At 53.7% G+C, this 13,196-nt stretch overlaps 1 protein-coding gene across 1 annotated transcript in view; it reads right to left on the reverse strand.

Annotated features, from left to right (window-relative positions):
• The window catches only part of PYROXD2 (pyridine nucleotide-disulphide oxidoreductase domain 2), a 30,429-nt gene extending 18,994 nt beyond the window's left edge, over nt 1-11,435 (reverse strand). The window contains exons 1-4 of the mRNA XM_047702471.1: nt 11,248-11,435; nt 6,936-6,955; nt 4,563-4,656; nt 4,401-4,474 (exon numbers count right to left, since the gene is read on the reverse strand). Coding sequence (XP_047558427.1) covers nt 4,401-4,474; nt 4,563-4,656; nt 6,936-6,955; nt 11,248-11,374 — 315 coding nt within the window. The 5' untranslated portion in view covers nt 11,375-11,435. The remainder of the gene's footprint in view (nt 1-4,400; nt 4,475-4,562; nt 4,657-6,935; nt 6,956-11,247) is intronic.
• Between the last annotated feature and the right edge of the window lie 1,761 nt (nt 11,436-13,196).

Consider the following 13,196-nt stretch of genomic DNA (forward strand, 5'->3'; position numbering starts at 1 on the left):
CCCTCAGCCTGCTTTGTCTCTGAAACACTCACTGCCACCTGGCTAACTGCATACTTAGTTTCCCCGTGTCTTCCCCACCCCGCCCCACCCCCGGTAGACTGTAAGCTCTGTGGGCTCAGGGGCATAGTCCCTTTGCTCAGGGCTCTATCCCCAGCCCCTGAGGTACTGCAATTAACATGTATTCTGTTGATTGAATAAATGAATGCCATGTTTCAGACAGGGGACCTGTCCAGAAGCAGAAACAAGAGCTGTGAGGAGAAATTCTAGAAAATACAAAGAACCCAAAAGCCCTCTACAACAATTACAACTGACATTTACCTAAGCCGGAGATATCCCAGATGGCGGGATCGCCACGGATGGAGCACACTGTGGAGGTGAATCCAAACATTGGTAGGGGTTTGGGCTGGGAGACCTCCAGGGTCCTTCCTCACTCCACTTTGGGGAAATGTCTCTGATCCAAGCTGGAGGAAGTTCCAGCTTGGTTTTGCTCTCTCGACTTAGTAAACTCTTTCTCACCCAGGAAGCATCCTTAGTTTCTCCTTTTCCTTCCCCTTCATCCCATCCATCACCACGTCTCACTGGCCTGGTCTCTCCGGAAGTTGAGTGCTTCTCTCCGTCTCCACCGCCCCTCAGCCCAAGCCGCCATCCTGCAGACCCCTGCAGCTGCTGCCTCGCCAGTCTCCTTGAGAACACAGCTGCTTCCACATTCCACAGCACCCAACAGGTGGACTGACCTTTCGTGAAGTTACAAACCCCATCTCTCCTCTTCCTCTGCCCACGGCATTCAGGATAAATTGCAGTCCCTCCCTCACAGCCTACAAGGCCCTATCTCAGCTGGTCCCAGTTCCTCTCTCACACCATCTGCCGCCCCATCCCTTGTCTGCTTTCTTCCACCGTGGGCCAGTCCATCTCTATCTCCCTCTGATTGGAACACCCTCTGCTCAAGTGACCACAAGGCCGGTAAGTCCTTAGCGTTTGCGTGTCAGCTCAAATGTCACCTCCTCAGGAAAGCTGTCTTGGTCAGGCAGTCCAGGCTGGACCTCTGGTTCCTCACTATCATATTGTCTTGTTTTCCTTTCTTCGGGTACTACTTCCTCTACCTGAAGTCCTCTTACTAAGGGAAGAAGCCTTCCCCCTCCCTCACCACGGTGTCCCCAAGGGCTTCTGCCAGCGAGGAACGCAGGGCAGGGTCTCAGAAGCATTTACTGAATGAATGAATCAATAACCCACCCCAAATAAGGGACCCAAGACTGGCTTCCAAGTATAACTAATTGAATATGAGCAATTTTTTCATCTGATTCCAGGACTTTCTCATAAATTGGATCTTTGTCATTATTTTTTAAGATTTTATTTATTTATTTGACAGAGAGAGATCACAAGTAGGCAGAGAGAGAGGAAGGGAAGCAGGCTCCCTGCTGAGCAGAGAGCCCAATGTGGGGCTCAATCCCAGGGTCCTGGGATCATGACCTGAGCCAAAGGCAAAGGCCTTAACCCACTGAGCCACCCAGGCGCCCCGACCTTTGTCATTCTTGATGGTTTTAGCTATGTGGTGTCAGAATAAGAAGAGAGTTGTTAAATCCCCATTAGCTTTGCTTAATTATGTAGTTTTCCTCTTATAAGAACAGAAACCTTCTTCTGATTCCCCCAGGAGCATTCTCAGCCAGGTGGAAATTGCTAGGAAGGGGCAAGGTATATATGAGGGACCAGAGGTAAGAGAGATCCAAAAGCTGTGGTCCCCAGCCCCACCACAGTCCTGCAGAATCAGCTCTTGGGTCAGGATCCCATCAGTTTCCCAGGTTGTTCCGAGAGACCTGAAAGTTGGAGGGCCCTGACTCAGGTTTCCTGGAGTAAAGCAGGAGCACAGTGATCTGGCTGAGACCCAGAAGATTATTAGTGAAGGGAAGGGAAGACAAGGGGTTGCCACTTGAATGAAGTCCAGGCTGGCCCAGGGAGAGCTGGACAAGGTGGCTGCTTGCTGACGTGGGAGGGAAGACCCCACCAGGGCGGAACTCCACCCTCCCAGCCTGGAGCCCACTACTTACTGTGGGGCCATTTTTAAAGCAAACCTGTTATCTAGTGGACAGAACCAGGAGGTGATCCAATCTGATGCTCTTGGTGACAGCTGTGGAAACTGAGACCCAGAAGACAAGCCCCATGGAGGCCCCATGTGGGTGGGGGAAACCATCCTCTGGCTCAAGGGTGGCAAGAGAGGCAGTGGCACCAAAGCCAAGACTCACACTTCAGGTGAGGACTTGGTCTAACTGGGGAGAGGCCCCAGGGATGCTGTCTTGTTTTTCTGGAACCTCAGGTTCTCAAATGTGACATGGGAGTCATAATGCTAGCTGACAATTTTGGGGTACAGAGCATGCCCCAGACAAACCTATTAACCGCCACAATAGCCTTATGAGATGGGTACCCTTACCATCCTCATCTTGCTGATGAGGAAGATGAGGCACCATGTGGCAGCTAATAAAACCATCAGGGAGGAATTCAAGTTGGCCCATTAGGTCTCAGAGTCTGTGAGCTCAGACCGGGCTGCGCGGGAAGCTCCTGTCTGTGACCTTGTCCACTGCAAACTGCAATGTGCTGGAAGGCGTGGGGCTGAGCAGGATGGCTCTAGGATGCCTGTGCCGGCACGTGGGAGCCCAAGAACGGGCAGTGGGAGGCAGCCGGGCCTGGTTCAAGCTCTCTGTCGTTTCCTAGCATGTGAACCTAACATCCCAGAACCTTAGTTCCCTCGTCATAGAATGGGACACTAACATTCCTGCCTCATAGGTGAAGACCAGTAGCTAGAGCCTTAGAGCTCGTAGCCGGAGTTGTGACACTGCTGAAATAACTGTTCTTCACTGTTGTTTGGAAACAGAACATTCCCAGAGTTTAGCTGCCCTCCTGGAAATGCTGTCCAGCCTGTCAGTGTCCTGTTAGAGAAGGTGCTTCGTACTCCATGTGGAGTTAGTTCTGTGTATCACAAAGCAGGACTATTTTCTCCCTTGATTTGAGCACCATGCTCCTATTAATGCAACCCAAGACAGGAAGTCAAAGCATATACTCAATTCAGTGGGGGGGGGGGGCGGGTTTCCTAGTTAAAGAAGCCCTATGAAAGAAGCCATTTTCAAAGGAGTAAATTTTTTTTTTTTTAAGATTTTGTTTATGTATTTGAGAGAGAGAGACAGTGAGCAAGAGAGAGAGAGAGAGAAAACACACGAGCAGGGGCAGAGGAAGAGGAAGAAGCAGACTCCCCACTGAGCAGGGAGCCCGACATGGGGCTCGATCCCAGGACCCTGGGATCATGACCTGAGCTGAAGGCAGATGCTTAACTGACTGAGCCACCCAGGCGCCCCTCAAGTGAGTAACTTATTTTTATAAAGAGAATACGCACATGAAAATTTCTATTCTGTGATCCTGAGTTTTCATAAGTTAGATTTTTCAAAAAGGAGGGTGTACCCATAGTCCCCACCCACAGCCACGTCTGCCACTGTGTGTAACTGGTGTGTTTGCAAGCTGTCTTCAGCTGTAGTCTGACATGGGCTGAAGACGGAGTCCCTTTCCCCGGCCTTGGCTGGACTTCATCCTGTCCTGCCTGGCGGGTGGCTCGCTCACGCGCTCTCTCTCAATCTCTCTCTCAGTAGGCAACAGTGGCTGAATGTCTTAATAACTTCAAACTTTCAATTTAGAGCAAAGTTGCTGCTCAAATGCTCACAGCTTCTCACACGGATGACACACAGGACCCTTTTTCCCGAGTGGAGGTGACAGAGACATCCAGCGGGGAGAGGCTAAGTGGGCCCCAGGGATGTGGTCGCCCAGCTTCCAAAAGAGGCAGCGGGGGTGACAGGAATCTGAAAGGACAGGGCCAAGCTGTGCCAGCCTGTGGACCGAGGTTAAGCTGACTAGACGTCAGCAAGGGGCACTGAGCATTCTCGGGACTCCCCTCAGAGCAGCCCGGGAGTCAGAGGAGGTGAAGGTCCCTGGGGGCCAGCTTCGGGCTCAAGCTGCCCACAGTGGTAACAGGACCTAAAGTTTAACGAGGGCAGAAATCAGGCTTTTGTCGAAGGCCCAGGGGTTCAGGCAGGTCATCAGCGAGGGCCAGGCGAGACGCCAGGCAGTGATGGGGCCCAGCAGAGCTGGAAACCCAGTCCCATGCAAGACACCAAGGCGCGTTCTTCAAAAGATGTCTATTTTTTTCTGTGAAATTTCCCATTTGTAAGACCCTGGGTAGGCTAGACAAAGCCCATCTGTGGGCCTGCACTGAGGAGAGCATGTGGGGCAGACAAACCCTCCGCTGGAAGAGACACCCAGGTGCAGGGAACCATGTGGGCACAAAATAGGGAGGCTTCACCCAGGTAGGGTGGGAAGCTGGAACTGCCCCCCCCCCCCCATTTTTGGGCCCTGGGGGGTTGTACCTTCAACTCCAGGTCAGTGTAAATCTGCGGCCTCAGCAGGCTGAGGAGGTAGGACGCTCGGGAGAACTTAAACCCTGAAACAGAATCCAGTGAAGACAGTCACCAGCAGTCACCAGCAGTCACCAGAGGTTCCCTCTGCCACCCCCACCTCTCAGGGCTCACCTGGAATGATCTCCTCTGTAACAGCTGCACCCCCGATCACAGGGCGTCTCTCGAAGACGGCTGTGTCCACCCCCAGTCTCTGCAGGTACGCCGCCTGAAGGGCACACAGGGCCCTCTTTTCATCCTGGGGACCAACCTGCTGGCTCAGGGGTCCCGCTATAGGGCCGGCCTGCTGGCCCTAGGCTCATGCTGTTCCTGCCTCTGGGAATGCCATTCCCTTGCTTCCTTCATAAATTCCCACTTGCCCAGATGTCTTGTGAGACGCGACGTGACCATTCCTGCCCCTCCGTGTCCCAGTGGTGACCTTCCCTCCTACATGGCCTGGTTCTGTGAAGTCCTACTGCACCGTGCCCAGCCCTGCCCGGGCTGCCCAGCTTCCCCAGGTCGGGGCAAGCCTCATGTCTCCTCACAAGCACGGAGAGGCAGGAGCACCTGGGTGGCTCAGTTGGTTAAGCATCTGCCTTCGGTCATGACCACAGGGGCCTGGTATCCAGGCCCACACTGGGCGCCTGCTTCTCCCTCTCCCTCTGCCTGCTGCTCCCCCCGCTGGTGCTCATTCTCTCTGTCAAATAAACAAAATCTTTAAAAAGTAAATTAATAAAAGTTCACTGCCAGACACTGTTTAATCCAGCTCACAACCCTAGAGGTGGGCACTACGGTTCTCCCCATCTCACAGATGAGGAAACGGAGGCCCAAGGAAGTTAACAGCTTGCCTCAGGCTCATGGAGCTCCTGAGGAGAGCTGTTGGGAATTGAACCCAGAGGGTCTGGACCGAGGACCTATACTCCTGACCCATCCCAGTGAGGAAGAAAGCAGAGCCGCCCTGGCACTGGGACACAGCCTGGCCCTCAAAGGTACGCCGTGTCCTTCTCACATTAGCCACGAACAGCCTCACAGAATGATGACACCTCGGACAAGCAGGTTCTGAGACCACTGAAAATCAGGCAGAGCTAGACCACTTCACGATTCTGTCTGAGTACAAACAAGGGCTCTTAGTCACCCACAAAATACCTTATACCTCTTTTAGCCAGAATAAGTGGCTGCTACTTCCTTACCAGGCACCCTCTCCTCTTATTGCCCCCCCCCCCCCGATAGGTAAGATTCATCGAAATGTCCAGTCACGGGGGTGCTCCCACTTTCTGACGGTATCCAATCTAGAGCAGACCCTGCATCCTCACACTGTCCTCCCAGTCATCCAACCTGAGCTCAAATCCTAGAACAGGTTCTTCCAATCCCCTCCTTCCTGAGCTGCCTCACGGCCCCCCTACCTCCCAGCCCTCACAGCCAATTACCCCCTGACTCCATGAACTGCAGGGCTGTGCTTGGGGGGCCCTGGGTCTTGGGCTGGGGGCGCAGACACCAGCCTCCCCTGGGCTGAGTCCCCATCTGGGAGACCTTGGATGGCAGGTCCTTGAAGCATGTCCTCTGTTCGCTTCATAGCAACTCTGAGAGTGGGTGTTTTTTTTCCCATCCTATTGTGGCTCAGAAAGCCTGAACGACTTGCCTTGACCTTCACAGATAGAAAGTGGCAGAGCTGGAGGACGAACCTGTGTTTCTATTAGCATAGAATCCATGTTTTAAATTACTGATAGGTTGAGTTACATAATGCTCCCTGTAAAACGTTCACGTAAAACTAGTATGTCAGGGGAAGTGTTCAGATTGACCACCGGTCTCGTAGCCCGTCCTCCCCAACGTGCTGAGGTCCCCCTGTATCGATATCCTGGAGCAGCCGTTGCTTCAGGGAGATGATCCAAGTTTGTCTTGTGAACACCCTCTAGCACATACAGCGGCCTCGGAGGGGTGCCAGGACCAGAGTTTGAGAAGCACAGCCTTAGGCTACCCCTGGCCTGGCTCAGCTTTGGTTGGAGGAGCCAGTGGTGTTGGGAGCAGGGCCCTGCCTCCTTTCCTAGGCTTGCTTCCTTGCTTTCTCCAGGATGCACTTGGGGTCATGTAGCTGCTGGGCACTTCAGCCTTGACCCAGCTGGGGAGCACGGGGGCTGCCCATAATCTGTAGTCAGAGGGCCCCACCTGGCCCCAGCATGCGAGGCTCTAACCTGTCTCCCCGGTTCTGCCAGTTACATACTTTCCCACCTTGTCATCATCTTGTTTCTGAAAGCCCCCTGACTCTCCCAAAGTCATGGTGGAAATGCACGTACATTAAGGAAAGGAAAAGGAGCCCCTGCTAGCCTCCTTAACTACCGTGGATACCCTTTCGAAAGCCACTTGTGGGCGCCAGGGAGAGGAGACAAGCCGGCCTCCCTCCTCTCCCCGGCCGGCAACCTGCAGGCTTTCTCGGTGCCAGCTTCCTTGCGTCTGGCTAGCAGCCAGGTGTGCAGGGGCTAGGAAAGCGGGGTGTGGGGGGTAGGTACTCACAGCCACCAGCCCGTTGTGTCCTGCAATGAGACAAGGGGGAGGAGGAAAGCAGCAGTAGTCAGTGGGCAGATAGACACACTCCTTGGGGAATATGGTCACCCACCCCTGTCCCCATGCTCATGACAATTCTGGGGAGGTAGCAGGGAGTTGTACCTCCTGTACCTGGATGTGTTAACAGCATCTTGTTTGATGCCATAAGTCACCTGGTCTGTGGGGAGTCAGAAAACCCTGGCTCTTGCCCTAGCTTGAAAAAAGTCCTGTCACCCTGGCCTAGCCAGTGGCTCTAGGCTGGAGTGAGGGACAGGAGAAACCCACAGTCATCAGACAAAAGCTATCTCACGAAGCCTCGCGTTGCTGGGCTTCCGTCACTTGGGAACAAGCAGGTGATGGGTGGAGAGTGAGCCACAGTTTCCTTGGCTGCTACGCTGGGGCTGGACCCCCTCGCTGGCACAGATTCCCCGTCTAGGGGCCATGCTGCCACCAAACACAGCTGCTTCTGCCCAAGTGTGCTCCGCTCTAGTGCCCCAGAGGGCTTCAGGCACATGGCTTTGTCTTTGTCAGTCACCAGTGTTCCCCGAATAAGAACAGTTCAAAGGAAGTCATTAAACACATGCGGCTTCAGCATGTGCTAAGGGAGCACCGGCTGACTAGGCGAATTTGTCTGTCTTCTATGTGTTTCTTTTCCAAAATCTTAGGAGGGCCACCCCTGGGTTGGGACCCCTGAACTTGACTTGAGGGCTCAGGTTGCACACTAGTGCCTCTCCTGCTCTGAGAAGCTTCAGGACATCCGAGAACTTGTGGGAACGAGGATTCAAAACCCTTCCCCAGAGTCTGCTGGGCAGGGACCGGGGATGGATTTCTCACAAGCCCGAGGGGTCATTCTGATGCAGGTGGTCTAGCGCGGCCAGGGGCTGGGAGTGTCTCCTCTTGCCTCACTCTCAGGGTAAATGTAGCTGCTTATGGGAAAGCCCTTGTGGGGCGGAGAGCAGGCCCGGGTTGTTTTCAGGTAATGGGGACGGGTCTCGTCTGCGACACTCGGCACGTGTTTCTCCTTGGTGACAGAAGGTCACTCTGAATCTTCAAAGATGTCAGCAGAAGACTATGTCCTCGGAGCACCAGCCTGAACCCGGCGCTCACTCAAATCAAACGTTCGGCCATTAATTTGACAAACATCCATAAATAGGAGGCAGCGATGACCCACATGATGGATTTCTTCATGGCTGAGCTGACTTTGTTTTACATTTTCCACACGGAGACACCCAGAATTTTAGAGGTCATTGAGCCAACTTCTCTTCCATTGAAGGAATGCTCCCTCTTTGAGCACAAGCCACAGGAAGAGTGTGTCTTACTCTGTGAGCTGGCCCCCACCCCACATACACATGTATCCACAGAAACAAAAGTTTCACGAACTCATATTAACTCACCACGTGATAAGCAGGTGATGATCTATTTGATTATATTTCCTTTAAAAGGGAATGGTTAATATGCTATTTTTATATATTTTTGAAAAGTTTTTTTTTCTTTTTTTAAATTTGATTTTATTTTTCAGTGCTCCAAGACTCATTGTTTATGCACCACACCCAGGGCTCTGGTTTAGAAGCTTTGCTGGATGGATTCATGGGTTTGGAAAGCCCTGCTCTCAAATACATATATCAAATTAAAGGCCGACCATCCTGGGCTCAAGCTGGTTCCTATTTATAGGACGTGGCCCTCAGAGAGTCTTTCTGATGGGCCACGAGCTTCAGGCTTCTTGCAGTGTTGGGGCGAGAATAACCAGTAATATATGTAGAGCACCTGACCCTCAGCAGCCCGGCGATAAATGGTAGCTATTGTCTCTTAAACAATGCTGATCATAAATCTTGGGAAATGAAGGCTTCCAGTCAACTGGGTCCAGTTCCATCATCCCACATGAGCCCACAAAGGCACAAACAGACCTTAAATGACAAAGGTCAAGATTCCAGCAGCCCAGGACCCTTGGCCCTCCACCACCCCATCCCCAGTCCTGCCTGAGCCTTCCTTGGGCTTCCGGTGATCTGTCCTTTCCTCCTAAGGGGGTCTGAAGCTGCAGGCTCTGACTATCTCCAGCCCGACTCCAGAGATCCGTGGACAGCCAGGCACGTGGGTTCTCAAGTGTGGCCTGCAGCCCCTGCACCCGACCCGCTCCAAATTCTGGCTGGATGCGCTGACTTTCCCTGAATCCTAATCACCAGGGACAGGGTCCAGAAACTGCATTTTAATAAGCTCCTTGGGTCATTCTTGGGCATATTTAGTCAAGGGACTAATCAGGGCTCATCTTCAAGGACCCTGGATACTGGTGTGACCTCAGGGAGCAGAGCTAACCCTTCTCTCCGAAGATGCCACTCTGTTCCTCACTTGATCCCCAAATTCCCTTAATTAAACCAGGCTGCCCTGAATGCTTAGCAAAGGCAGAAACAACGTCAAGGAAAAACTCACACCTGAGGCTCACAGACGTGTGGGCCACTCAGGCCTCTCTGGTGACATGGAGTCAACCCTCCCTGCCAGGAGATATCGAGGTTGTGTTGTCACCAAGGGCAAGAAAGCAGGGAGTGGGGGGAACACCTTCCAGGTATGGAGCCCAGACCAGTCACTGAAGGCTGGAGCTGGCTTTCCCTAGCTGGGATGTTTGTGATGGTCGTCCAAGGCCACCGTTGTTAAAACTGAGATTATTATAAACTTACAGTGAAATACATTATATTGAAAACAAAGGTAATCAACACTCAAAACTTGTCACTTCCTCATCGTTTCTCCACAGTTTACAATTACCTTCGTTCTCGTGGTTCTTTACCTCTGAGCGGCCGTGCCTCCCTCCCAGGGGCACACACAGCCCCTCACGGTGGCAACTTGCAAAAGGCCGTGGTGGGAGCCCTTGCACCAGGGAAGCCAGCCGACAGTCCACCTCGGGGCTGGGCGGTGTGACTCTGCTGGCGGATCCAAGCAAGAAAGTGACGGAGAAAACACGAACAGTGCGGATGAAACCCTGTCGTGTGCCTGTGGCTGCCGCTGTTCTGCGGTGAACAGCACAGACCTCCAGAGAATGTTCTCCCAGTGCAGGAGAAAGGTCATCTGATGGAGCTAAGCCTCTCCCATTACTGGACGAGTGAAGTTCAGAAGGGACTGTTGCTTCCCGTTGGTTCTACTCTTTAAAGTCAGTGCAAACAGCAAGCCTTGTTCCTTTCCAAGATGGCCGGATTGGTGGAGGGTAACCACAGGTTTGTTGTTATGTTTAGCAAAAAGCACAGAAATTTGGTGAGAGCCAATTGGCTACCTGGAACTTAGAGTACTGTGTATCTTATTTGTAAATGTGTCTGCTCTACGTCTTTTATTTCAGTATTTATCATGAGCTTCCATATGTATGTTCTCAGACATTTTTCCCGGAGGGGCCATTGGAATGTTCTCTGGCCGTGACTGCTCTCAGGGCACACATGAATGAAGGGCTGGCAGGACAGGACGCAGCTTTAAAACGGTGACGAGCATCTTCTTTCAATCCTGCCATTGTCTGTCTAAGCCCAGTGGGAGAGAATGCCAGAAGGTGACATTTGGGGCCTCCCGGGTGTGTGAGTGGAAAGCTCTGAGCAAAGACAACCTGGTCCAGGCCCTTTGGCCTCCCACAGTCACGGGGTGGAATCGGACACCCGGAGCCTGGGGATGAGCAAAGGCCAGTAGGACCCTATGTGCCCGAGGGTACGGGGACCCCTGTGTCCAGGGGTGCACACCCGGGCTGCCGCCGGCCAAGACAACAGGGGGTGTCACCCTCCCCAGACATGTGCTGGTAACTCTGCAACTCATTTCAATTTTTTCCTAACTCCTCTTTAAGGAATCTCCCAGTTTCCTCAGGGAATGGGTAGTCCTAGTGGGGAGGTGGTGGTAACCAGAACTCGGGGCACTCGGGGTGGCTGGATTTCATGGGTCTTTTATGCGAAGGCTCTTTGTTCCCAACCCTCGTGTACCTTCTGCTTTCCAAGAATGTGGTGGCAACTAGCTAATTTTGCAAGAGATACGTGGGAACTCTTGAGCTCACCTATTCCTCCCTGGTCATTCTAGAAGGGAAGACCCAAGCCTGGAGAGGGCAAGAAACTGCCCCAGACCACGGAGCAAGTTGATGGCAGAGCCAGCCCCACAACCTTAGTGCCTGCTCACAGACTAAGCAGACTTTCCACCACCACCCCTGCTCTGGCCCAAATCCCGACCAGCTTGTGCCCAGAGCAGAGGGAAGTGTGGGGCATGGTGGTGTCCCCGGGAATCTGAGCAGGGCTGCCCTCCCCGCCCCTCAGCTCGGGCACAGCCCTGTTACCTGCTCCTATCACCACGGCATCGTACTCAGGCTTCAGGCGTCCCTTGGCTCCCCAGTGAGCTTGCCTCCAAGCCGGGCAGGGAGGAGCACCCAAGGCCCTGCTGAGACCTGGGCCCCTTGCAGCCATTCCTGCCCAGCAGCAGGCCAGGAATTTGCTTCCAGTCAGCTTTTGTGCGACTCAGGCAGGGGGAGGGGCAGAGCAAACGGGAAGAGAGGAGGAGCAGCAGTTCAGCTGCTGTACTTGGCTTTGGGCCATGAGGACAGGCAGCTCGCAGAGTCCACATGGGGCAGAGTCTCAGGAGGCCACCAGTTCACTAGGCATAAGTCGGGTCCCCTCCAGGCCGCAGAGGACAGCCACTGTGCTGGTCGCTGTAGGGCTCCCACGTGCGAGGTGTTATGCTCACGGGGGCCCCAAAACTCCCATTTCAAGGATGAGGGCCACTGAGGCTCGGAGAAGGGAGAGGGGAGGTCAGGCAGCCTGTGAGCATGCTGGAGGGGCCCCCTTCCCCAGCTCTGTCCTGCCTCTTATCAGGGAGTTTACTGTCGGGGGTGTGCAGGGAGCAAATCCTGAGGACATACTGGTCAGACGCTGTACTAGCTCCCCATCGTTCCGCCAGCAGGACAGTGAGCGGCTCTATACCTCACAGGGTTGCCATGACTGGGGCCTCTGCAAAACTATGGGGTGGGGGGAGACACATCTGTCGCTGTGGCCCCTGGAGAGCTGCTCATGCTCCCCCAGACCCTGAAGCACCTTGCACTCAAGAGGCCGTGGGAGATTGCAAGGTCTGGGGAACTTGGGGTACGCTGCCTTCTTTTGAAGGCCTAGACATCCCTCTTCTGACTTTTGGCGCCTTTCCCATTTCCTTAGGATGCTCAAGGATTAAAGATCACAACTGCAAGTATCTTTAGCTACCACACTTTCTTGCCATCCTCCAGCCTGCCTTGAATTAGCAGCCCTTTTGTTCTCTACCCATTAGCTAGCAGGCCATTCCTCTTGTTGGAGGAAAAAAGCACCCAAGAGTTGAGTTTCTGTGGTGCCATGACATCTGTCCATGTTCTAGAAATCTGCCATTAGAAATGCACCTTAACACTGGGAGAGTATGCAGAGAGTACCCGCGTCCGAGCGGGAGAGCCTTCCGCGGACCCTCCTACTGGGGACCGAGACACCCCGTGCACGCCAGGGTTGCACCGTGTGAATCTGTGCTAGAGTCTGAGGCAGGGTGTTCGCCCCGGTGTCACAGCATTGAAGAACTGGGGGGATTGGCTCAACTAGACATGTCAATATTATGCAGCTACTAAAAATTAAGGGACAATACTAGGTGACAGAAGCGGCAGTGGGCTTCCAGACTTACTCCCCCCCTCCTTTGTGCTCTCCTGTGTTTTTCCCAATTGAGGTTAAATTTCCATTCGTAAAGTCAAGATATTAAGGGGCAATGCAGTCTCAGTAACCTCAGGTGACTGCCCCTCACTGCCACCTCTGAGGACATTCATGGGAGGTGTGGTTCTGCCCCCTATCACCCCCACCAGCTCTTTCCTTAACAGGAAAGAAGAGTCTTTGCTTGAATTTTGGCTCAAGACTGAAGACACGGAAGGCCCGGCTGCGGTCAGCAGTCAGGAACACTGCCCACCCCCCACCCCCACCCCGGCATGGTGCTTCTCTCCTCCCCGCGGTGACGTGCCCCAGTCCCAGGGCTCAGGTGCTCTCCTGTCCTGGGGTGGGAGCTTCCAGGTGACAGGAGAGGGGCCTCCCCCCTCAGGCAGCAGTTCTCAACCCAGGGCACACAGGGATCGGCTGGGGAGTTTTTATAAACCTCTGCCTGGGATGCAGAGGACCGAGTGACATGAGGGACACGACTCTCTGAGGTGGGGCTGAGGCAGGAGGCCGGATGGAGCGGGGTGTGAAGGGGCCAGGACTTCTGCGCACCAGGAAGAGCCCAAGAGATCAGGCA

Source organism: Lutra lutra, chromosome 14, assembly GCF_902655055.1.
Source record: "Lutra lutra chromosome 14, mLutLut1.2, whole genome shotgun sequence".
Taxonomy (NCBI): Eukaryota; Metazoa; Chordata; class Mammalia; order Carnivora; family Mustelidae; genus Lutra; species Lutra lutra.